At 44.6% G+C, this 25,914-nt stretch overlaps 1 protein-coding gene across 2 annotated transcripts; it reads left to right on the top strand.

Moving 5' to 3' along the window:
* The first annotated feature begins 1,059 nt into the window (after positions 1-1,059).
* LOC137351739 (zona pellucida sperm-binding protein 4-like) lies at positions 1,060-25,227 on the top strand. 2 transcript variants are annotated; one of them, XM_068016511.1, is made up of 9 exons: positions 1,060-1,446; positions 3,585-3,763; positions 3,834-3,931; positions 4,007-4,140; positions 4,232-4,421; positions 4,561-4,708; positions 4,860-4,932; positions 5,767-5,877; positions 5,952-6,119. In XM_068016511.1, the coding sequence occupies exons 1-9, from the start codon at positions 1,224-1,226 to the stop codon at positions 6,101-6,103; spliced, it is 1,308 nt and encodes a 435-aa protein (XP_067872612.1). In that variant the 5' UTR covers positions 1,060-1,223; the 3' UTR covers positions 6,104-6,119. The 2 variants fall into 2 exon arrangements, with proteins under 2 accessions (XP_067872612.1, XP_067872623.1); XM_068016522.1 differs by lacking the exon at positions 5,952-6,119 and adding an exon at positions 25,093-25,227 and having other exon boundaries at positions 1,062-1,446.
* The last annotated feature ends 687 nt before the right edge of the window (positions 25,228-25,914 follow it).

Raw genomic sequence — 25,914 nt, 5'->3', positions numbered from 1 at the left:
ATCCATGTTTCCACTGTCCCTTTCATTCCATGGGATTCAACTCTGTTGACAAGTCTGTTATTGTGAGACTTTTATCAAACACCTTTTGGAAGTCCATTTTCACCACATCAATCACATTCCCCTCAACAACTCTCTCAAGCATGTTGAGCAGAGCCTAGTGATCAACTCCATCCATGTGGAAAATTCTTTGATGGAACTGAAGCATGACTTGTCTAACAATATGGTCTGGACAGATCAGGTGATTACTAAACTCACTCAGTCCACAATGACACATTGGACAGTGGGTATCTGTGCTGTACTGAACCAGGTCAATGAACTGAGTCAAGATGCATTGAGACAGAAAGTAGTTTATTGAAACCCATTGAAAAGCAATGTTGAAACAGAAAGTGACACTGCAGAATGTGCAGCTGTACTGATCCAGGACTGAATCCACTGTATATTCTGAACTCAATCCCACTGTGTGCTCAGTCAGCTCCTAATAAAAATGTGCCTCTACTGAGATGAAGCATTGACCTGATGGGGATCACATGATCATCCAAAATCCTCATAGTCCCCAAAGCAGGGGTGTCCCAGTAGAAAATGAAGATCCAAAGTCAGGCTGCCCCCACTCCTAATTCAGAGAGAGCTAAGCATCACATGTGAAAGTCCAAGAGAATCTCCAGAAGGTGTTAGAAAGATCTCTGGAACAAGGACTGGAATAGAGGAGGCATCAGAAATAGGGATTGAAGGAGGGGGCAGAGGAACATGGATCTGTTCAATCCACTGAGATCACAAGGGGACATTCCAGGAGATGGGGGTCTCTGAGAGGGGCTTTGGTCTGGAGCTGAATCAATCTTCCCCAATGTCCATGGGATGGAAGCGGCCTCTCTCTGTCCCACAAGATACCGAGTGTGTCATTACCACAAACAACAAGATGATCATTTACAATTCTCGCTTTCTTTACTTCATGAGACTTTATGTCTAAATTCTATCCGTGCTGCCTCATTAAGAGGGGACACTTGTGGAGCTGTCTTTGGAGCCAGTGTCCTTTCCTGCTTTATTAAAAACAGAGCCCATCTCCGTGTGAGCCGTGGGAATGCGGGTTAATGTTGAGGAGGCGGTGGAGCTGGGACTGTGTCTCAGGCTGATTGGCAAACTCATTTACTGCAGCTTAAACAGAGCTGTCAGAAAAAGGGGCATTGTGTTCAGTAACCTTACTCACCTGGGAGGTTTCACTTGTTATCATGGAGATATTCCGTATTCTAGCTTTGTTATTTGTTACAATCTGTTCTGCTCAGCCGCCCTCTCTCTTTCTGCCTGCTGATAAATGTTGGATATCTCCCAAATTCCGGCAAGAGTGTGGATTTGCGGGAATTGCAGGCAGTGAGTGTGTGCGGAGAGGCTGTTGCTTTGATGTTGGGAGCCGGGATGTGCCGCCGTGTTTCTATTCACTGGACAATCTGCCAGGTGGGTGTATTCTCACTCCGTCTATATTCCAGAGCAGTTATTTCCAGGGTCAGCTGTAGTTGGGATTGTCCTGGACAATCCTTTGATTTTCCTTGGATTCAGTTCAGTGGATATTTCAAACCTGTCTGAGTGAAACTGATTGTGGGATGAAGACTATCTCCTCCAGTAGTTTATCTTCTTCCCAATCAAACTCCCCAAGGAGAATCCCGGGAATATTAACTGTCAGGATTTAACACTGAGTCCTGATAATATTGGACAGGTTCAGGGTTTGGTTTTGAAGTGGAGTTTAAGTGAAGGAGGGGAGAGTTTTGTGAAGAGAATTCCATTTCAAGTTGAGACAGATGGAAACCCGCCTGTCAATGGCAGGAGAGAGAATTCCCTGATGATCAAGGTGCTGGAATTGAAGGAAAATGGGTTTGGGGAATGTGAGGAGCAGATTTTAACCCCAGGGTTAGAATTTTAAATTTGTTTCTCTGCTGGACTGGGAGCCGATGTGAGTTGGAGTGCAGGGTGAAGATGTAACTGGATTTGGTGTGGGTTAGGATCGGGACAGGAATGTTATAGAGGAGTGGAAGTGATTGTGGGATTGGGATCCTCCCGCTGAGAGGTCATGGAATCATGCCTTTTATTTGTTCTTGGGATGTGGGTATTAATGGCCAGGCCAGCATTCACTGCCCATCCTTAACTGCCCTTGAGAAGGTGGTGGTGAGCTGCCTTTTTGAACTGCTGTAGTCCATGTGGGATAAATACACCCACAGTGTGAGGAAGGGAGTTACTGCATCAAAATCCTGGAACAGTGAAGGAATGGTGATTATAGTTCCAAGTCAGGATGGTGTGATTTGGAATGGAACTTGCAGGTGGTGGTGTTAACATGTAACTGTTTGCTTTGTCTTTCTAGGTGGTGAAGCTTGTGGGTTTGGAAGGTGCTGTCTGAGGAGCCTTTGTGTGTTGTGCAGTGCACCTTGTAGATGGTACACTCTGCTACTGTTAGAGTAGGGAGTGAAGGTTTGTGGATGGGGTGCCAATTAAGTGGGCTGCTTTGTCCTGGATGGTGTAAGTTTGTTGAGTGTTGATGTGCCCATCCAGGCAAGTAGACAGCATCCCATCACAATCCTGACTTGTGCCATTGTAGATGGACAGGCTTTGAGTTAATCACTGCAGGATTCTTAGCCTCTGACCTGCTCTTGTGGCCACAGTATTTTTATATAGCTACCTCAGTTCCATTTCTGGTCAATGATAATCCCCAGGATGTTAGTTTATTTAGTGATACAGCACTGAAACAGGCCCTTCAGCCCACTAAGTCTGTGCTGACCAAGAACCACCCATTTATACTAATCCTGCAGTAATCTTATATTCCCTACCACGAGGGGCAATTTACAATGGCCAATTTACCTATCGCCTGCATGTCCTTGGCGGTGGGAGGAATCCGGAGCACCTGGCAAAAACCCACCCTGTCACAGGGAGAATTTGCAAAATCTGCACAGGCAGTACCCAGATTGAACTTGGGTCCCTGGAGCCCTGAGGCTGTGGTGCTACCCACTGTGCCACTGATTCAGTGATCATAATGTCATTGAATGTCAAGGGGAGATGGTCATTGCCTGGCACTTAAGGGGTGTGAATTTTACTTGCCATGATGACATTGGAAAATTTATGGCAACAGAGGCCATTTCAACCATTCGGTGCCTAATGGTTCACTATGAGCAATTGGTTCTTCACCTTCCCCGCCCCCCCCCCCCCCCCCCCCCCAGCCCCGCATGTAGTCTCTCGATAATTATCCAATAGCCTTTGAAAGCTCTGATTAAATCTGTCTCCACCACTCGGGCAGTACATTCCAGATCCTAACCACTCGCTGTGTCAGTTTTCCCTCCTGTCACCTCTGCTTCTACCAATCTCCTTCAATCTGTGCCCTCTGGTTCTCCACCCTTGTGCCAATGGGATCAGTTTCTCTCTATCTAATTGGTCTAGGCCCCTCATGTTCCCCACCTATCAAATCTCTCCTCCTGGGGAAGCTGGGACTGTATTCCTTGTTCTATCCACAGAGCTGAAGTCCCAGTCCCTCATCCCTGGAAGTATTCTCAGAAACATGTTCTGCTGAGATTGGGACAACAACTAAACGCCTTTCATTGCCTGTCTTGCAGTTTGCACCAAGGATGGGCGGGTCCTGATCGCCATCTCCAAGGATTTGACGCTGCCTCCTGTAAACCTGACAACGGTGCATCTGAAGGATGGACACGGAGCTGAGTGCAGTCCCACCGTGGCCTCTGTAGACACTGTGCTCTTTGAGTTCGCACTCACTGAGTGTGGCACTAGCCAGCGGGTATGTATTGTGGCTTGGCTGTCCCATCAATGGGTGTCAGTCAGTACTGATGGTCTTGTGTCTCTTGTAGCTGGACGGGGTGGACGTGGTGTATGAAACGGATGTGTTGGCTCAGTTTGAGATCTTGGATGGTGCTTTGGGATCGGTGAGCCGGGACAGCCCCTTCAGGTGAGAATGGGAGCACATTGAGCGGCTAGAGGTGGTGAGGAGCTGAATTGTGTAGCCGTGTCCCTTCTCTTGCAGGCTCCATGTCCAGTGCAGTTACAAGGGAAGCCAGGAGTCTGAATTGCAGCTGAAGCCCCGAGTTTACACCCTTTCTCCGCCACTGCCTGCCACCGAGACCGGGATCCTGCTTCTGGAGCTGAGAATAGCGAGAGGTAGCGAGTGCTCTCTGATGGCTAGTGTCCAACTTCTGTCTCTCTCTCTGTCTCTGCACATTGTGGCCATCCTGCATCTTTCTCTTTTCAGATGCTGCCTACCGGAGCTGGTACGTGGCCAGTGACTACCCGATCCTGAGTGTGCTCCGGGAGCCCGTGTTTGTGGAGGTTCGTGTCCTGAACCGGAACGACCCATCCCTTGTGCTGGTGCTCAATGAGTGCTGGGCGAGCCCTACTGCCGAGCCCTATTCCCAGCTTCAATGGAAGCTCCTGGTGAACAGGTGAGGGGGTGGGGGAGGCAATGAAGATTCAGCAAAGCAATGAGGTGTTAGCAAGTGGTTTCCCTGTTCCTCTGCATTGTATTCTAGTCTCATCTTTGATCACTAGTTGACAGCAATGCTATCATTCTTTCTGTTCCAGGTGCCCCTTTACTGGTGACAACTACAAAAGCCGCCTCCTCCCGCTAGACGCTGCTTCCCATTTGCGTTTCCCAACTCATCATAAGCGCTTTGTAGTCAGCACTTTCACTTTCTGGGAGCGAGTTTCAGGCCGGCCTCTGAGCGGGGAGGTGAGTCTCCTTCAGTCATTCTGGCTGACTTGGTTGAGCTTGTTACTGAGTGAGCTCCCTGTTCTATCTATCTTTTTGAATGGAGAAGCATTCCTCTCCTCCTGCTTCCTGGGAGCTGTGGCACTCACCATACCGCACTGTCTCTTTGCAGGTTTACTTCCACTGCAGTGCTGAGGTTTGCTCCCCTTCCAGCCGAGAGAACTGCACAGCTTCCTGCAGCCCCAGTAAGTACCTGGGATGTGAGTAGTAAGTGAACCCTGATGGGGAGTGTGTGAGATCTGAACACTGGGCCCAGAAGTGTCAGTAATCCTGCAGCTCTGAACTGCTCAATGTTTTCCCCCAAGTCCCATTGTGTGCAAGTTTCCATCAGGAAGTGGCAGTCAGTGTGAGCACAAGAAAGCAGGGAGATGCAGACCAAGCATGTTGTGATCCATCAGCCAGGATAATGTGAGCAGGAATGTTGGTTCATTGTTCCTCACTCCTCACCTGCAGAGTGGAATCTAATTGGTCCAGGTGCACTCTGCTCCAAACCTCAACTGGTCAGGAATAGGTTCAACATTTTTTTGTCTGGGACATTGAACTGGCACTTTATTCTCATTCTGTCACCAGGTATTCCAGATGTAATGAAACTATTTTCAGTGGAGAGGACACTCCTATCAACTGGTGACATTACTTCACAGAGTCCACACTGACCATTCTGCAAGCTGCTTGGTTGAAGCAGGTTCATTTGAATATTGGAAAATCTGTTTTAGTCAGGCAACCATTTTTAACTCGTGCCCCTTATCTCTGATATTTTGCGCCAGATGTCTTTTTTTTTTTGCATCTGACCAAGTTTTATAAACAGAGGAAGCCTTTCCACCCAGTCAATGCTTAAGTCTTATAGCATCAAATCAGTCCCATTCCCTTGCTCTATCCCTGTAACTCTACAAGTTTTATTTCCATCAAGCACCCATCCAATTTACTTTGAAACTTGCATGTGGTGGAAGCAGAGATTATCAAGTTTGAGCTTGAACATCTGATTCAGGCAACTACTGAACCTTGAACTCTTCCTTCCCCAGAGAGACGAAGAAGCACCAATAACCAGCCTGGGACCTTGGTGACCACTGGACCCATCATTTTCCTGGAAGATGGGGAGAGATTGTCTGCAGGGATCCAGCAGGAAGAGAAAGGTAAAGGAGGAACTTCCTCCAGTGTGTAGTGATGCAGTAACTGGTGCCCCTCTAACCCTGGCTTCTCTCCACAGATGCTGCTGTGGATTCCCCCTCCCTTGTTCTTCCTGGAGTAGCAGTTGGGGTGGCTCTGCTCTCTGTAGTCCTGTTGGTTGGGACTGTTGCTGTGTGGAAAATGGATGTGGGTCACAGGGTGGGTTCTGAGTGCAGATCAATGGAACTGTAGATCTGTCTGGATAATAAACTGCTGTTTATAGATCAAGTCTTGGTCTCCATCTGTTAAATTATTCAATGAAAGTTGTAGCTTATAATCTAGTTTCAGCTGCAAATTATGTTTCCTCCGCACAGCCACAGAAGGAGGTATAAACATCACTGGGTTTGGAGTAAAATGAGGTTGCACAATGATCTTAGTTGTTTCTAACTGATACTGGGCTTTAGTCTCATATCTCCAGTCTTGCCACTTCCATGAAGGAATCATTTCCACCAGTTCAAGCCTGGTAAGTGAGCTGTACCACCCATGCCCAGTTAACAGGACTGGTCCCTGGATTCCCTATAAACATTTTATCACTCTCTCTACATGGAACTGATATATTGAGTCTTAGTCTAAACCATGTGCTTGGTTTTACTGGGCTACTGGTATACAATAATATACCTGGGTACTTCAGGAGGTGGGAGTGCTACCTGAGGAAAAGTGCCAGCATTTCATTTATTTGGACCAAGCCAGGATGTCTCCATCCCAACCTCTGAAGATGGGGAAACAGCAAGTCAGGTTGCTTGAAATTCCACTTAATGGGAGATTAGTGAAACTGACTGGAGCCTGGCAGTGCTGCAGAATTTCCTTGTTTCATTAGTCTGGGTGATTGTAATTTGTGACCAGCAATGCTATCCTAAAAATATCTTTAGCAGTTTGGGCTGTTGCTGAGCAGCAGTGGAAGCTGAATACTGAGTCTGAGCAATTGTTGGGAATTGTCAAATACAGATTGATTACAGACCCATTACAAAGCATGAAGGAGGGTCAGCATTAGGATATACAGGATGGAGACTGTGGCTGCTCATCCTTGTGTAGTTTCAGCTGAATGAAGCTCTACTCCACTCTTCAGTGGAATGACACTGCTCTGTTACAACAGCTCAGTGCTAATTCAATGCACTTGTCTGGGCAATCCTTTAGAAAGGGATTTTTGCTGCTGATATTGAGCATGCAGTTTCAGAAGTCTTGGGGGAAACTCACCTGAAAATGACAGTAAAGTAAGACAATATCAGCATAAAATCAATAACTACCTAACCATCTGCATCCTTTTTGTGGTGTAATTATTCCTTGTATCACCTCGATCTATTGCTGACCAGCTTGTGTCCTCTGGTTCTGATCTATTCTACCAATGGTAAGTGGCGCAGTGGTTAGCACTGCAGCCTCACAGCTTCAGGGACCCGGGTTCAATTCTGGGTACTGACTGTGGAGTTTGCAAGTTCTCCCTGTGACCGCGGAGTTTCTGCCGGGTGCTCCAGTTTCCTCCCACAGTGGAAGACTTGCAGGTGATGGGTAAATCGGCCATAGTAAATTGCCCCTAGTGTAGGTAGGTGGTAGGGAATGTGGGATTACTGTAGGGTTAGTATAAATGGGTGGTTGTTGGTCAGCACAGACTCGGTGGGCTGAAGGGCCTGTTTCAGTGCTGTATCTCCAAATAAAAAAATAAAATACACTACAGACCCTCACTTTGAACACTTTGATAAAATCACTTCCATTTCCTTTTAGAATTAGAACATTACAGCGCAGTACAGGCCCTTTGGCCCTCGAAGTTGTGCCGACCTGTGAAACAATCTGACCTAGACTATTCCATTTTCATCCATATGTCTATCCAATGACCACTTAAATGCCCTTAAAGTTGGCAAGTCTACTACTTTTGCAGGCAGGGCATTCCACGCCCCTACTGCTCTGAGAAAAGAAACTACCTCCGACATCTGTCCTATATCTATCACCCCTCAACTTCAAGCTATGTCCCCTCGTGTTTGCCATCACCATTCAAGGAAAAAGACTCTCACTATCCACCCTATCTAACCCTCTGATTATCTTGTGTCTCTATTAAGTCACCTCTCCTCCTTCTCTAACGAAAACAACCTCAATTCCCTCAGCCTTTCCTCGTAAGACCTTCCCTCCATACCAGGCAACATCCTAGTAAATCTCCTCTGCACCCTTTCCAAAGCTTCCACATCCTTCCTATAATGCGGTGACCAGAACTGCACGCAATACTCAACGGGCGATCTCACTAGAGTTTTGTACAGCTGCAGCATGACCTCGTGGCTCCAAAACTCGACCCCCCTACTAATAAAAGCTAACACACCATATGCCTTCTTAACAGCCCTATTAACCTGGGTAGCAGCCTTCAGGGATTTATGCACCTGGACACCAAGATCTCTCTGCTCATCTACACTACCAAGAATCTTCCCATTAGCCCAGTACTCTGCATTCCTGTTACTCCTTCCAAAGTGAATCACCTCACTTTTCTGCATTAAACTCCATTTGCCATCTCTTGGCCCAGCTCTGCAGCCTATCTATGTCCTTCTGTACCCTACGACATCCTTCGGCACTATCCACAACTCAACCGACCTTGGTGTCATCTGCAAATTTACTAACCCACCCTTCTACACCCTCTTCCAAGTCATTTATAAAAATGACAAACAGCAGTGGCCCCAAAACAGATCCTTGCGGTACACCACTAGTAACTAAACTCCAGGATGAACATATGCCATCAACCACCACCCTCTGTCGTCTTTCAGCTAGCCAATTTCTGATCCAAAGCTCTAAATCACCTTCAACCCCATACTTCTGTATTTTCTGCAATAGCCTACCATGGGGAACCTTATCAAACGCCTTACTGAAATCCATATACACCACATCCACTGCTTTACCCTCATCCACCTGTTTGGTCACCTTCTTGAAAAACTCAATAAGGTTTGTGAGGCACGACCTACCCGTCACAAAACCGTGCTGACTATCGCTAATGAACTTATTCTTTTCAAGACTATTATACATCCTGTCTCTTATAACCTTTCCCAACATTTTACCCACAACTGAAGTAAGGCTCACAGGTCTATAATTACCAGGGCTGTCTCTAGTCCCCTTCTTGAACAAGGGGACAACATTTGCTCTCCTCCAGTCTTCCGGCACTATTCCTGTCGACAATGACGACATAAAGATCAAGGACAAAGGCTCTGCAATCTCCTCCCTAGCTTCCCAGAGAATCCTAGGATAAATCCCATCTGGCCCAGGGGACTTATCTATTTTCACACTTTCCAAAATTGATAACACCTCCTCCTTGTGAACCTCAATCCCATCTAGCCTAGTAGTCTGAATCTCAGTATTCTCCTCGACAACATTTTCTTTCTCTACTGTAAATACTGACACAAAATATTCATTTAACACTTCCCCTACCTCCTCTGATTCCACACACAACTTCCTACTACTATCCTTGATTGACTAGAGTTAGATTAGGGCCATTCTTTTATTCCTGATATACCTATAGAAAGCCTTAGGGTTTTCCCTGATCCTATCCGCCAATGACTTCTCGTGTCCTCTCCTTGCTCTTCTTAGCTCTCCCTTTAGATCCTTCCTGGCTAGCTTGTAACTCTCAAGCGCCCTAACTGAGCCTTCACGTCTCATCCTAACATAAGCCGCCTTCTTCCTCTTGACAAGCGCTTCAACTTCTTTAGTAAACCACGGCTCCCTCGCTCGACAACTTCCTCCCTGCCTCACATGTACATACTTATCAAGGACACGCTGTAGCTGCTCTTTGAATAAGCTCCACATTTCGATTGTTCCCATCCCCTGCAGTTTCCTTCCCCATCCTACGCATCCTAAATCTTGCCTAATCACATCATAATTTCCTTTCCCCCAGCTATAATTCTTGCCCTGCGGTATATACCTGTCCCTGCCCATCGCTAAGGGAAACCTAACCGAATTGTGATCACTATCACCAAAGTGCTCACCTACATCTAAATCTAACACCTGGCTGGGTTCATTACCCAGTACCAAATCCAATGTGGCATCGCCCCTGGTTGGCCTATCTACATACTGTCAGAAAACCCTCCTGCACACACTGGACAGAAACTGACCCATCTAAAGTACTCGAACTATAGTATTTCCAGTCGATATTTGGAAAGTTAAAGTCCCCCATAACAACTACACTGTTACATTCGCCCCTGTTGAGAATCATCTTCGCTATCCTTTCCTCTACATCTCTGGAACTATTTGGAGGTCTATAAAAGACTCCCAACAGGGTGACCTCACCTCTCCTGTTTCTAACCTCAGCCCATACTACATCAGTAGACGAGTCCTCAAACATCCTTTCTGCCGCTGTAATACTTTCCTTGATTATCAATGCCACGCCCCCCCCTCCCCTCTTTTACCATCTTCTCTGTTCTTACTGAAACATCTAAATCCTGGAACCTGCAACATCCATTCCAGCCCCTGCTCTACCCATGTCTCTGAAATGGCCACTACATCGAGACTAGGAGAACAGCACGAGCTTCTCCAATATATATCCACAGAATTCAAGTTCCTCACTAGATTCTGTATCTTTTTACCCCCTCTAAATCCCTCCTAACCTACCTTTCAGCATGGTGTCCAGAATTCCACAGTACACCAGTTGAGGCCAAAGCAATGTTTTAGCAAGTTTCACCAACTTGCTTTTGTACTCCAAGGCTTCTCTTTACAAAGTCCTAATTACCATTTGCTTTATTAACCACTTTCTCAACCTTCACTGCCACATGCAGTGGTTTGTGTGCATAAACCCCCAGGTCCCTCTGCTCCTTTTTTAATTCAGTCATGGGATGTGGACATTGCTGGCTGGGTTAGCATTTATTGTCCATCTCTCTGTAATTGCTCTTGAACTGAGTCACTTGTGTTATAACTGAGGTGGGAGAAGTGGTTCTAATTCCACTTCTGCACCAGTAACAAATTTGAATGTTGACCACATTGGCAAGTGAGGGAAAAAATGTGTTTATTCCAGAATAAAACACATCAACCAGCTTTCGTTAAACAAATTGTTTACTAGTTAACATTCAGTTTGTAATGAAGTAAAGAACAATTACAGCTTGAAATATTAAAGCTCCTTTTTGCCTTCACCCCTCACTCTGACCATCAGAATCATTGGTGCCAAAGGAGGCCAATCAGCCCATCCTGTCTATACCAGCTCTCCAAGAGCAATTAACTGTTCCATTTCCCCTGCCTTCTCCCATAAACCCTACACACTCTTCCTACTCAACAGTCTAATTCCATTTTGACTGCTTCAATTACATGTGCCTCCACCACTCCGTCATTGCATTCAAGACATTAACCACTTGCTGTATGAAGTATTTCCTCAGTCACTTTTGCTTCTCTTAAATACTTGAGATCTGTCCCATCTTATTCTCAACCCTTTCACAAGTGGGAACAGTTTCTCTACTGTCTAGACCCTTGATTTTTACATCCTGTCAATTCTCCTCCACCTTCTCCAAGGAAAATAGACCTAACTTCAATCTGTCTTTCTTTTTTAAAATCCAGTTCCTCATCCTGGAACCTTTCTTGTGAATCTCTTGTACTCCCTCCAATGTCGTCTTGTCTTTAAGTGTGGCACCCAAAATGGGTCACAATACTCTAGCTGAGGCAGCACTAGTGTCTTGTAAGAGTTCAACAAAACTTCCTTGCTCTTGTACTCAATGCCCCTATTAATGAAGTATCCAGTACTTTTGGTTTTATTAACCATTCTCTCAACCTGTCTTGTCACCTTCAATGACTTGTGCACATATACACCCAGGTCTCTTCCCCTTTAGAATTGTACCCTTTGTTTTGTTTCTCTGTTCTTCCGACCAAAATGAATCCCTTCACATTACTCTGCATTGAACTTCATCTGCCATCTATCTGCCCATCCCACTAACATGCCTATCCTTTCAAAGTTCTAAACTCTCCTCTCCATTCACAATGCTTCCAAGTTTCATATCTGTCAACTCTGAAATTGTGCCCTGTACACCAAGGTCTAGGTCACTTATATCAGAAAAGCAAGGGTCTCAACACTGATTCCTGGGGGAACTCTACTACAAACCTTCCTCTATCTCCCAAAAAATCCATTAACAACTTTGTCCTGTCACTCAGCCCATTTCATATCCATTACTACTGTCCCTTTTTATCCCTTGAGTTTTAACCTTGCTCAAGACTGGCACTATTAAACCCCTTTCTGGAAGTCTGCACACATCAACCTTCTGTTACCTCTTCCAAAAAAGACTCCATGTTTGTGATTTTTACTTTGAACCTTTGCTGGTTTCCTTTAACACAATTAGTCCATGTGACTAATTTTGTCCCAAGTTCCCCACTGAAGTTAAACTGACCTGTAGTTGCTGAGCTTCTAGTTCCACCTTTTTAGAACAAGGGTGGAAGATTTATAATTCTCCAGTCCTCTGGCACCAAGTTTAAGGAAGACTGAATTAAGGCCAGTACCTCCATGATTCCCTCCCCCACCCCCCTCTGTCCCTCTATCTTGGATAAATCTCTCCTGGTGATTTATCTGAGTGCAGACAGCCTATCTAATATGTCCATCAATTTTAAACTGTGTCTGAATTATCTCATTGCACCATTGCCTGGGTTGCACCTCCTGAGTAAAGAGAAATGTAAGGTATTTATTTAATACCTCAGCGATGCCCTCTGTCTCCATGTGTAAATCCTCTTTATGGTCCATAATCAGCCCCATCTTTTTCCTATGTCTATAGAAAACTGATTCCATTTTTAGCTGCCAGTCTCTTCATACTCATTGCTGTTTATTTCTTTTTCACTTCCCCCTCTGGACTGCCTATACAGCCTGATTCTCCACAGTATTTTCTGCATGGCATCTATCATAAGTGCACTTTTTTCTTTTAATCTCTACCTCTTTGGTCATCCAGGGAGCTCTGGAATTGTTTGCCCGACCTCTTTTACCCTTCAGGAACATACCTTGACTGGGCCTCAGCTTTCTCTCTTTCAAGGTAGTCCATTGTTCAGCTACTGACTTTTTCTTTTCCTGCCTATCTTTGACTCCAATTTATTCACCCCAGCTCTGTTCTTGCCTCATTGAAACTGACCCTCACCAGTTAATTATTCTTACTCTGGATTATTTTGTCCTTTTTCCATCGTCAGCCTAAACCTCCAGATACAATGATCACTGTCTCCTAAATGCTCTCCTGATATTTGATCCACTTGGATCACTTCATTCTCATGAACCATTTCTAGCTGTGTCTCCTTTCTCATTGGCTGAGCAACATACTGCTGTAAATATTTTCCTGAACATTCTCTCTAGGAACTCTTGCCCCTCACTGCCTTTTACTCGACCACTATTTCTTTGAATAAAGTTTCTTCCTACTATAACTACCCTATAATTTTAGCATCTCCCTCATTTTGTTCCATGTTTATACCACTAGCTGGTGGCCTGTAGACAACACTGAGCAATGTAACTGTTCCTTTAGCTCTAACTGAATTGATTCTGTCCTTAACCCCTCTGGGACATCCTTTTTTTTTTTCTCTCGCACTGCAATGCTCTCAATCAATACTGCTACCCCTCTTTTCCCCTTTCCTATCTTTCCTGAACACTTTGTATCCAAGAATATTTAACACCTGTCCTTCCCTTTGAGCCAGGTCTAATTATAACCATCATATTTCCACATGGCAATTTACACCTGTACCTCCCCAATCTTATTTACCCCACTCAATGTATGTACATTATCCTGTTTTAGACTTAATTACTTTCTCCCTTGCCCCACCTAATAACTTGCTATCCCCTACTTTTAGTGCTAGCGCTCTCCCAGTATGTCTGATATTTGCTCCTGGTTTCCAGTTTTGCTTCCCTCCAATCTGAGCTCCCATCCCCTGCCCATGTAGTTTAAACCGTTCCCAACAGCAGTAACAATGCTCTTGTGAGGATATTCGTCCCAGGCCTAAGATGCGGGGGCGGCGGGTGGCGCAGTGGTTAGCACCGCAGCTTCACAGCTGCAGCGACTTGGGTTCAATTCTGGGTCTTGCCTGTATGGAGTTTGCAAGTTCTCCCTGTCTCTGCGTGGGTTTTCTCCAGTTTCCTCCCACAGCCAAAAGACTTGCAGGTTGATGGGTAAATTGGCCATTATAAATTGTCACTAGTATAGGTAGGTGGTAGGGAAATATAGGGACAGGTGGGGATGTGGTAGGAATATGGGATTAGTGTAGGATTAGTATAAATGAGTGGCTGATGGTCAGCACAGACTCGGTGGGCCGACGGGCCTGTTTGAGTGCTGTATCTCTAAACTAAACATGCAACCTGTCCATCTTGTACAAGTACCACCTACCCTAGAACCAGTCCCAATGCATCAGAAATCTGATGCCCTCTCTCCTCCACCACTTCTCCAGCCACATGTTCAATCACTCAATTCTCCTGTTCCTGTACTCTTGTGGGATTAGGAGTAATCCTGAAATTACTGCTTTTGAGCTCCTGCATTTTAATCATGCTAGCGTCCTAAAATCTGCTTTCAGGCCTTGTCTCCCTTGTCTTATTTCCCCCACCTTTTGGTGCCACCATGGACCACAACCTCTGGCTGTTCACCCTCCCCCAGAAGAATCTCCTGTAGCCACTGTGCCTCTCTTGACCCACACCAAGCAGGCAACACTCCATCCTGGAGCTACATCTATAAGCTGCAGAAATGCCTCTGTTCCCCTAACTAATGAATCCCCTTTCACTACTCTTCCTCTCCCTCCTGTGCAGCTCAACTACCTGTGGTTCCACAAACTTGGCTCTGACTGCGTTCCTGAGTAACCATTGCCCTCACATTATCCAAAATGGAAAGCCAATTGCCTTGGGTCTCCTGCACTACCCAGATAGTTCTTAGACTGACATCACCCATTCACTGCATGCTCCTCATTTGCAGTGACCATAGTTCTCTGCTTCACTGAACCACAATGACTCCAGCCACCACTCATCCTGAAACCCAGAGCTCAAGCTTGTGCAGCCAGTGACACTTCCTGCAGATGTCTGTCCAGGACACATGGTGTCTATGATGCATATGCTGTACATTCCACTTGGCTGAGCTGCCCTGACATACCTTTAACTTTACAGACTATTTATTCTAAGTAGAATAGCTTGCCAGTTACTTGCCATCTCACTCCTTCCACTGCACTGTAGTAAATATTGGAGGGTAAGTAAAGGAGCACCTCCCTTCACTAAACTCTCCATTCACCAAACTCTTCACATTATTTGTTTGAATCTGCACTCTATTTGCAGGCTGCACCCAGACCTCCATACTTTTGAAGCTGAAACTGCAGCAACCAGGTGGGACTAGTTAGCTACTCTACTAGACTGCTACTCTGCAGTAGAGTGTATTGATCCTTGCTTATGGCTGGAAGATACTTGCTTTACTTAAATCTGATCTACAGATCACTTCAGTAAGATATTGGCACTTGAATATCCCTGTGGTTCACCTTGTAAAAGGCATTATACTAACACTCCATCCCCTCGTTGAAATCTTCAGCTCTTGGCATGTGTGTCTGCCCATTTCTTCTTTGTTTGGGAAGCTTTATGGTGTTCCTGAACAACTTTGCAAGCTCATGAGCTATTCCCAGAATACAGATACATTGAGCACAAAAGATTCATCCCTCTGTTCTTCAAAAAAAAAAAAATTAGTTTTAGAGGACCTGGTGTATTATATCAATTAAATAATTGTACCAGTTTAGTCCTTTTGACTCATTAGGTGAGTCAACAAAAAATTCTAGCCATTTATCCCAATCATGGGGATATTCGTGACAGTATGCCTTGATCATTGTTTTGAGGGTCGGATGGTACATTTCTAAAGCTCCCTGTGTCTGTGGGTGGTTTGGTGAAGGCTTTAACTGTTATACCTAAATTACCCATAACACCTGAGAAATCTGACATAAAATGGGACCTTTGAATTTCAGTCAGATCAAATCAGTAATCTATAATCTAGTGAACTGGGTTAATATTTCTACCACTACCTTAGCAGAAATAGTTCTCCAGGGAATGGCTTCTGGGAACCAAGTAGCTGTATCCATGGTGATGAGTATATATTGGTGTCCCACTTGCTTTCAGTAAAGGTCCTCCAGTCTACCAACACCTAAATGATTCTGCACAACTGGTATGGGAATTGGAGGTGTTAGTTTTCCCACAATCTGGCACTTTTTTATATTCATTCCTGGGATGTGTGGGGTCACTATCTAGGCCAGCATTTATTTCACATCCCTAATTGTTCTTGAAGGTGGTGGTGAGCTGCCCTCTTGAACTGTTACCATACAAGGCACATGGACTGTTTTACAAAACTCACCACTTCCTTGGAAAGACCTGGCCAGTAAATGATTTTTATACACATTCCCCATAACCCCCACAAGAGGAATTTCATGCATTATCTTCAATAGTTTCCACCAATACTTCAGAGGTACCACTATCAACTACCATCTGTTCTTCATCCACAGGTCTGAAAAGGTTGTCACTTCATCAGAATCTCATTTTTAATATAGTGACCTTCTGGAATGCCCTTTGTATCAGCTTCTGTTAGAGCTGATCAGGGCTGAGGAAGCTAATCCAGAGTTACTGATAGAGAAGACTTGCTGAATCGGGATTTGGATAGTCCAAATGAAATAAACTTTCAGTTGTTCAACTGGTGCTAATTTTACCTCTGACAATGAAACTGGTTTAGCCATTACTCAGGTTACTGCATATGAATGAAATTCCTGGAATCTTTTTCCTGTAACTGTTCTGTCTCTTTGACTTCACTTGGTTTTTCCAGTGACTACTGGAGAAGCTACTGCCTTTTGCTCCAGTCAGATCATTCCCCAGGAATAGATCAGATCAGTCTACTGGCAAACTATGGACAACTCTTAGAATTACCATTCCAGGCATTTGGTCACACCAAGTGCACCCAATACAAAGGTACAGGTGTATATGTAACTCCCTGTCAATGTCATTCACTAAATCCTTGGCATTCAGTGCATTCTCTGGAAGTCTTGTGCCTTTTCCCCCCAGAATAACTGTTTAGTTGGCTCCTGTATTCCTAAGTATAACTGTTTATCATCCTCACTTGAGGGATAAGAAGTTGCTTTTCCTTTTAGACAAGAATTCCCTAAACTCTTTGGTATCACGTTCACAAACCCTGCACACAGTGGTTTTTGTATTTAGCCTTACAGCTGCAGTCAGTGCTGTAGCCTTGTGGACCTCACTTCCACCCTCGGCATCTTCCTTTCTGGCCTGATGAGATCCCAGGGCATTCCCAGCTATCCGTTACCCCTGGCTACTTGCCTTCCTTTCACCCTCCACCTTCTATCCTTCTCAGATTTGTGGGGGTGACAAAGGGTTTGGGCTTGTCAACAAGCTCGTAATCATCTGCAATTTCCACAGCGCTCAACCTTCTGGTTCTCTACATGGGCTCTTCCCAAAGGAGGGAGTGAATTTTAATATCTTCCAGGAGAATTAGTTCAAAGATTCTCATATGTGGCCTCTACCTTTAGTGCCCATATCCAAATTTCAAAATTAATTTGCTTTACCCCCAAATTCTATACAAGTCTACCCAGACAATCTCCATAAGTTCTAAAGTGCTTCAGGGACTAACTCAGTGAGGATAGTTTACATCTCAATCTGCAGAAGCCTCCTCAGCAACCATGGCATAAACTTCTTGAGCTCTGCCCATCAACCTGCTTTGCAGCAGCAGTGTCCAGCTTTCCTTAGGCCACTTCATCTGTCTGGCATCTTTTGTTTCAAAAGAAATGGAAAAGTGCTTCTAATCCCTTGCCTCAAACTTGGAGTGGTGGTCTGCTAGGTCCTGGGCTGGAGTCAGATCTTTGCTCACCAGGATTTTCCTTGAAGTCAAGGCCACACTGGTGTCTTAGTTCCAGCTTTTTAACTTCGAATTCTCTTCCTTCTCTGAAATTCTAGATCAAGTTTTTATTTTTCATTGTCTATTCTTCCTGCTTAAATTTTCAGTTCTATTTCTATCATTGACAACTTCAAACTGCCTCATTACTGAATTTGAATTACTTCAACTGCATTTTCCTCTAGTTTGCTTTCTTCCAATTTCAAATGTTATTACATCAATTGTCTGCTTTCTTAGCTCCTGGTTTCAACTCCAACACCAACTGTTTTGCCAAATCCTTCATTTTAAGCTTGATGAAATGGCTCAAATCACCTGGGAATGTATTCTCCTTCCCCAGAAAAGTCACAGCAACTGAGACATTCCAGTATTTTTTTTTTTATTCATTCACTGGATGTGGCCGTCACTGGCCAGGCCAGCATTTATTGCCCATCCCCAATTGCCCTTGAAGTGGGTGAGCTGCCTTCTTGAACCGCTGCAGTCCATGTGGCGTAGGTACACCCACAGTGCTGTTAGGATGGGAGTTCCAGGATTTTGACCCAGCGACAGTGAAGGAACGGTGATATAGTTCCAAGTCAGGATGATGTGTGACTTGGAGGGGAACTTGCAGATGGTGGTGGTCCCATGTATTTGCTGCCCTTGTCCTTCTAGTTGGTAGAGGTCGCGGGTTTGGAAGGTGCTGTCTAAGGAGCCATGGTGCATTGCTGCAGTGCATCTTGTAGATGGTACACACTGCTGCCACTGTACGTCAGTGGTGGAGGGAGTGAATGTTTGTAGAATGTTTGAGTGAATGGGGTGCCAATCAAGCAGGCTGCTTTGTCCTGGATGGTGAAGAACAAAATCCAGCTCATTATTATAAAATGAGCAATAACCAGTAATGAAGTAAAGCATTAAGATGGTGAAATATTAAAGTACCCTTTTTACCCCTGCCTGAAAAAGACAAAACTTGGGACAAAATACTAACTTCTTGAAGAAAGGGTAGAAATGGAAGCCTGTCCTTTGTTTTGGTTTGGTATCCCAAATGCATATGGAGGGCTCATTGGGATCTTCCTAGAATAGTTCTTGGGTGATATTGCAGATCAGTTTGGGTAGGCTTCCAGGAAATGCAGCAGCAGAGGTTTCGGACACATTCCTTACAGCAGGAATGCAGCACCAGTTTTAGTCTGTTTCTTACACGTGCTTTTCAGTTCCAAGTTGGAAAAGTGGCAGGCTCTTTCCAAACTGCAGGAACAGACTGAGTCGGGGTGATTTGGTTTTCTTCAAGTTTTCTCCAACTGTCTTTTCAACCATTGTCAATATCCCAACTAGCTGTCCAAATATAAACCAACAATTTCACAGGAGATGAGCCTCCTGACCTCTCAATCTTGTCTTGTAAACATCTTCCAAGTCACAAACCCCTGCTGGGTTATTTGAAAATGGGGAACCTTCCACTAATCGTTTACCTGGTTAAAAACCATCGATGGAGTATATTCAGTTTTCCCAAAATCCAACTCTAAATTACACCAGATCTCAAAAATGCTGATCAATATAGAAGCTGTCCTAACACTTGCTAGTAAAGCCTGCCGCAAGTATAAAATTAAAATCTGACCCAGGCCCAACACTTAGTCCTATATGGTTGGGTAGCTGGGTTTCACCGCAGAGTGCGGACTGCATGTTTTCTACCTTGATGTCCTGAATATTCATTTGAAGATTACTTCCCAGAGCGAGGCAGCACTGTCCACGTCCATTTTGCCATCTGCCTTGTACTCTGGATTACTAGTCCAGTGACATTACCACTACACCACCACCTCCTCATCCTCCTCCCCACACCATCTCTAATTTATTTTATATTGCCTTTCCTCATTCTTGAATCACATCGGCCTGATGTTCATCCTGGAGTTTAGTTAGCAGTGGTGTACTGCAAGGATCTGTTTTAGGGCCACTGCTGTTTGTCATTTTTATAAATGACCGGGATGAGTGTGTAGAAGGGTGGGTTAGTAAATTTGCCGATGACACGAAGTTCGGTGGAGTTGTGGATAGTGCCGAAGGATGTTGTAGGTTACAGAAGGACATAGGCTGCAGAGCTGGGCTGAGATGGCAAATGGAGTTTAATGCGGATAAGTGTGAGGTGATTCACTTTGGAAGGAGTAACAGGAATGCAGAATACTGGACTAATGGGAAGATTCTTGGTAGTGTAGATGAGCAGAGAGAGCTTGGTGTCCAGGTGCATAAATCCCTGAAAGTTGCCACCCAGGGTAATAGGGCTGTTAAGAAGGCATATGGTTTGTTAGCTTTTATTAGTAGGGGGATCGAGTTTCGGAGCCACGAGGTCATGCTGCAGCTGTACAAAAATCTGGTGCGGCCGCACCTGAAGTATTGCGTGCAGTTCTGGTCACCGCATTATAGGAAGTATGTGGAAGCTTTGGAAAGGGTGCAGAGGAGATTTACTAGGATGTTGCCTGGTATGGAGGGAAGGCCTTATGAGGAAAGGCTGAGGGACTTGAGGTTGTTTTCATTGGAGAGAAGGAGGAGGAGAGGTGACTTAATAGAGACATATAAGATAATCAGAGGGTTAGATAGGGTGGATAGTGAGTCTTTTTCCTCGGATGGTGATGGCAAACACGAGGGGACATAGCTTGAAGTTGAGGGGTGATAGATATAGGACAGATGTTAGAGGTAGTTTCTTTACTCCGTAGTAGGGGCGTGGAACGCCCTGCCTGCAACAGTAGTAGACTCGCCAACTTTAAGGGCATTTAAGTGGTCATTGAATAGACGTATGGATGAAAATGGAATAGTGTAGGTCAGATGGTTTCACAGGTCGGCGCAACATCGAGGGCCGAAGGGCCTGTACTGCGCTGTAATGTTTTATGTTCTATATTTTGTCTGCCCATTCCACCAACCTGTCTTTAAAGACATATCACTGTCCTCTTCACAATAATTCCAAGTTGTGTCATTGGCAAATGTTAATTTTGCTATGCATTATGTCTAGGTCCTTGTCAATCCCTTTTATTCCATTGTTGTCAACGTTGCTGACAAACCTGCTTTAGGCACTTTCTGAAATGCTTTCAGGAAGTCCATGTACATTCCAACTGCATCACTCTCCAACCCTCAGTTTCTTCACTGAAATATTAGTTAATCACTGTTTTCCCTCAGCAAATCCATGTTGGCTTCCCTTTAATCCACATGTGTCCAAGTGACTTGTTAGTTTGCTCTGGATTTTCATTTTCAAAAAACTTTCCCATAAATGAGGTTGAACTGACTGGCCTGTAATGGATGGGTTTATCCTTGCAGTCCTTTGGCCCCACTCCCGTCTGAGGAATGGAAGATTATGGTCTGTACTTGTGCAATTTCTGCCCTGGTCTCTGTGTATCCTTGGATGTATCTCATCCAGTCCCATTGACTTACCAATTAAACTGCAACCAGTCTTTCTAATGTCACTGCTATCAATTAGCCTATACAGTGTGTTAATTACCTCCTGTCACTGACTTGGGCAGCATCTTCCTTGGTCAAGACCAATGCTAAGTAATTGTTTAATGCCTCAGCTATGCCCTCTGCCTCCATACTTCCCACTTTTAGTCCTGAATCAGCCCCACTCATTCTCTTAGCACCTTTTACTGCTGACATAGAAACCTAGAAAATAGGAGCACGGGTAGGCCATTCATCTTTTCGAGCCTGCTCCGCCATTCATTATGATCATGGCTGATCATCCAACTCAGTAACCTGTTCCCACTTTTGCACCACACACTTTGTTCCCTTTAGACCCAACTCCGATATCTATATTTAACTCCTTCTTGAAAACAGATGTTTTGGCCTCAACTGCTTTCTGTGAGTGAATTCCACAGGCTCACCACTCTCTGGATGAAGTAATTTCTCCCCATTTCAGTCCTGAATGGCTTACCCTGTATCTTAGACTGTGACCCCTGGTTCTGGACTCTCCCACCATTGGGAACATCCTTCCTGCATCTACCCTGTCAAGTCCTGTTTGAAACCTATAAAATTCTGAGACCCCCCCCCCCTCACTCTTAACTCCTGCGAATATAATCCTAACTGACTCAATCTCTTCTCATCCGTCAGTCCCACCATCAGAGGAATCTGTCTGGTCAACCTTTGCTGCACTCCCTCAAGCAAGAACATCCTTCCTCAGATCTGCCTATAGAAGATTTTGTATTCCCTGTTGTTAGCTGCCAGTCTCTCCTCTTTTTGCTTCTCATTTCTTCCACTTCACTCTGAACTTTCAATGTTTAGCCTGTTCACACTTGTTCACCTGACTTCTGTCATACACCTTTTTTCTGATTCATCTTACTCTCTATCTCTTGTCATCCAGGGAGCTCTGGCTTTGTTTTTTGTCCTATCTTTCTCATGGGAATGCACCTTAACATTACCCAAACTCTTTTGAAAAGTAGTCCTTTATTCAATTGCAATTCTGCCTGACAATATATCTGGGACAGACCTATTCTCATACCATTGAAATTGACTTCACCCAAATTTCATTACTTTTCCTCTGAATTTGTCCCTACATTTTTTTCCAAAAAAAAACCTAAGCCTTGTGATATGAACACTGTCTCTATATATTCTAACACTTGATCCACTTGTCCCATCTCATCCCCTAGAATGAGATTCAGATCCAGAAATGTCTCCTTCCTCATTGGACTAGAAACATAACTGAAGTAGAAAATTCTCCTGAACACACTTGAGAAACACTTCCCCCTTTCTGCCATTTACACGACCATTATTCAGTCCACATTAGAATAATTGAAGTCCCCCATTATAACTACTCTATATAGTTTTTGCAATGCTCAGTAATTTCCTTGCAAATTAGTTCCACCATCTTTTTCTACTAGTTGGTCCCTGGAATATATGCAGTTGTGGAATGGTACCGCCATTGTTTCTCTCCCTCCTTCCTTCATTGCTCCTTACTGGACCATGCCCATTTTTAAGCCAGGCCTCTATTGTCATATCATTCCCCTATGTAGCTATCTGAGGCTGCAGATCACTAATGAATTTGTAATGTTTCCTTGGTCACCAAGCTTTCAGATAATCTTCATGTCTATGGCTTCTGTAAGAGTTTCCTTAATTGCCAGACTGCATGCTGGACATTAGGAATACATCTTCTTTGGCCTCCTTATCTCGAGAGACAATGGATAAGCGCCTGGAGGTAGGCAGTGGTTTGTGAAGCAGTGCCTGGAGTGGCTTTCAAGGCCAATTCTAGAGTGACAGGCTCTTCCACAGGTGCTGCAGAGAAATTTGTTTGTCGGGGCTGTTACACAGTTGGCTCTCCCCTTGCGCCTCTGTCTTTTTTCCTGCCAACTACTAAGTCTCTTCGATTCGCCACACTTTAGCCCCGTCTTTATGGCTGCCCGCCAGCTCTGGCGAACGCTGGCAACTGACTCCCACGACTTGTGATCAATGTCACAGGATTTCATGTCGCGTTTGCAGACGTATTTAAAGCGGAGACATGGACGGCCGGTGGGTCCGATACCAGTGGTGAGCTCGCTGTACAATGTGTTTTTGGGGATCCTGCCATCTTCCATCCGGCTCACATGGCCAAGCCATCTCAAGCGCCGCTGACTCAGTGGGGTGTATAAGCTGGGGATGTTGGCCGCCTCGAGGACTTCTGTGTTGGAGATACGGTCCTGCCACCTGATGCCAAGTATGCACCTGCGGCATCGAAGATGGAATGAATTGAGATGTCGCTCTTGTTTGATGTACTAATAAAAATAAACACCTTCATAAACAATTACTTGCCCATTGTGGCAGGTAAATCACCAGAGCCACAAGTAAAGTTGTTTTACAAATTAGAATATTTCACTCTTGGGAACTGCTCAAACATAGCAAGTTTGGGGAGTGAAATTATAATTGACACATCTGTATTCTGATCTTTGAGCTGGAGGGTACAGCAGGTGGCGTATCAAGACTGAGCTGATGCACATCTAAAGGAGTGAACTTCTCTAATGGCACTGAGTAAATCAGGTAATAACAAGGCAGTCTGTGTAAAGTCAATGGGCAAATTATTGGAGAAATTTGAGGGACTGAAAAATCATCAATTAGCAAGTGAAAGATGAGATGGACAACCAGTGTTGGGTTTATTAAAGGAAGCTCATTTGTGACTAACTTCAATAACTCTTTGAAGGAGGTAATAGTCAATGAGCAAGTTTTAATGTCTACAATGAAATGTGTCTTTTGACCAGGTCCCACATGGCAGATTAGTGAGAAAAGTGAAAGCTCATGGGATCCAAGGGGAAATGAGCAAGTTGGAACCAAAATTAGCTCAGTGGCAGTGTTATGATCTGTTTGAGATGTTTTGAGGACTTCTGTTAAAGATTGTGGATGTTTGTTATTTGCAAAACTGAAAAATTCCATGGATGTTTTTATTGCTACAAGAGTCAGTGGGAAGACACTAGAGGTTTTGTTTGAAAACAAACAGCCTTGATGACTTGTGTGTCTTCAGTCATTTCTTGATATCATGTGGAGCGAGTCAAATTGGCTGAAGTCTGGCATCTGTGAAGCCGGGGACTTCAGGAGGAGGCAGAGATGGATCATCGACTCGGCCCTTCTAGCTGAAGACTGGTGCAAATTAGAGATACAGCACTGAAACAAGCCCTTCGGCCCACCGAGTCTGTGCCGACCATCAACCACCCATTTATACTAATCCTACACTAATCCCATATTCCTACCAAACATCCCCACCTGTCCCTATATTTCCCTACCACCTACCTATACTAGTGACAATTTATAATGGCCAATTTACCTACCAACCTGCAAGTCTTTTGGCTTGTGGGAAGAAACCGGAGCACCCGGAGAAAGCCCACGCAGACACGGAGAACTTGCAAACTCCACACAGGCTCAGCCTTATCTTTTTTGCACTGACGTGCTGGGCTCCCCCATCATTCAGGATGGGGATGTTTGTGGAGCTGCCTCGTCCAATTAGTTGTTCAATTGTTCACTGCCATTCAGGACTGGATGTGGCAGGACTGCAGAGCTTAGATCTGATCTGTTGGTTGTGTGATCACTTGCTCTGCCTGTTACATGTTGCTTATGCTGTTTGGCATGCAAGTAATCCTGGGTTGGAGCTGCACCAGGCTGACACTTCATTGAGGTATGCCTGGTGCTACTGCTGGCATGCCCTCCTGCACACTTCATTGAACCAATGTTGGCATCCCCACACGATGGGGATGGTAGAGTGGGGAAATGCCAGGCCATGAGGTTAGATTGTGGTTGTATACAATGCTGCTGCTGATAACCCACAGCACCTCCATGGCTGCTCAGGTTTGCATTGCTCAATATGTTTGCAATTGTGGCATGATGATCAGTGCAGACATGGAAGGCTGAATAGCCTGTTCCTGTGCTGTACTGTTTGTTCTATCCCATTCACCATGGTTGTATTTCTTAAACATGTAGGGTATCCTTAAATGTGAAGATGGGAATCTGTCTCTTCAAGGACTGTGCAGTGACCACTCCTAAATACTGTCCGATGATCCATGGAGAAGTGGAACTGAAGAAGAACTGTGCACTGCTCCTGTCTTGGTCATAACAGCAAGAAGCAGAGAATAAATGGTCAATGAAAGATTTTACTAGGCATTTTAGTCTTTTCCTTGAGCCAGAAGTAAATGTAGACAATTGAACAACTAATTGGATGAGGCAGCTCCACCAACAGTTCAGATTCAAGTGGAAATGGACCATCCTGTGTGAATGTTTACTAAAATTGTTTAGACATCAACTGGAGGCCTGTTAAAAATTCTGGACACTAAACTAAATGTAGGTGAAGGATGTAGAGGGTGCAGAAAAGTTACTAGAATGAGCAATGCCAATTAAGTTGATAGAAGCTGCTGCTGTTCTCAAAATCTACAAGGAGAAGCTGAGGTGATTTGATAATTGTTCAAAGTGAGGGTCTGAACTATAGTTACAGAACTTACCATTGTTAGAATAAATCAGAACCAAAGGGCACAGGCTGGTCAACAATAGAACCAGAGGTGATGGGAGGAAGACCTACAGAACAGGCTGCAGATGGTTACAGATAGTTATTAATTTTATGCCAATATTGTCTGACTTTACTGTCATTGTCAGGTGAGTTTCTCCAAGCCTTCTGAAACTGCATACTCAATATCAGCAGCAATCCCTTTCTAAAGGATTGCCCAGACAAGTGTATTGAATTAGCACTGAGCTGTTGTAACAGAGCAGTGTCATTCCACTGAATAGAGTGGAGTAGAGCTTCATTCAGCT

The sequence above is a fragment of the Heterodontus francisci genome, chromosome 2 (assembly GCF_036365525.1).
Source record: "Heterodontus francisci isolate sHetFra1 chromosome 2, sHetFra1.hap1, whole genome shotgun sequence".
In the NCBI taxonomy this organism is placed as follows: Eukaryota; Metazoa; Chordata; class Chondrichthyes; order Heterodontiformes; family Heterodontidae; genus Heterodontus; species Heterodontus francisci.
Note: the sequence above shows the minus strand (reverse complement) of the source record. Positions and strands in the feature narration are given on the sequence as shown.

Coding starts and splice junctions, on each gene's coding strand:
- LOC137351739 (XM_068016511.1), top strand. CDS start 1,224: ATGGAGATATTCCGTATTCTAGCTTTGTTATTTGTTACAATCTGTTCT. Junction 4,933..5,766: donor CACAGCTTCCTGCAGCCCCA/GTAAGTACCTGG, acceptor TTCCTTCCCCAG/AGAGACGAAGAAGCACCAAT. Junction 5,878..5,951: donor GATCCAGCAGGAAGAGAAAG/GTAAAGGAGGAA, acceptor TTCTCTCCACAG/ATGCTGCTGTGGATTCCCCC.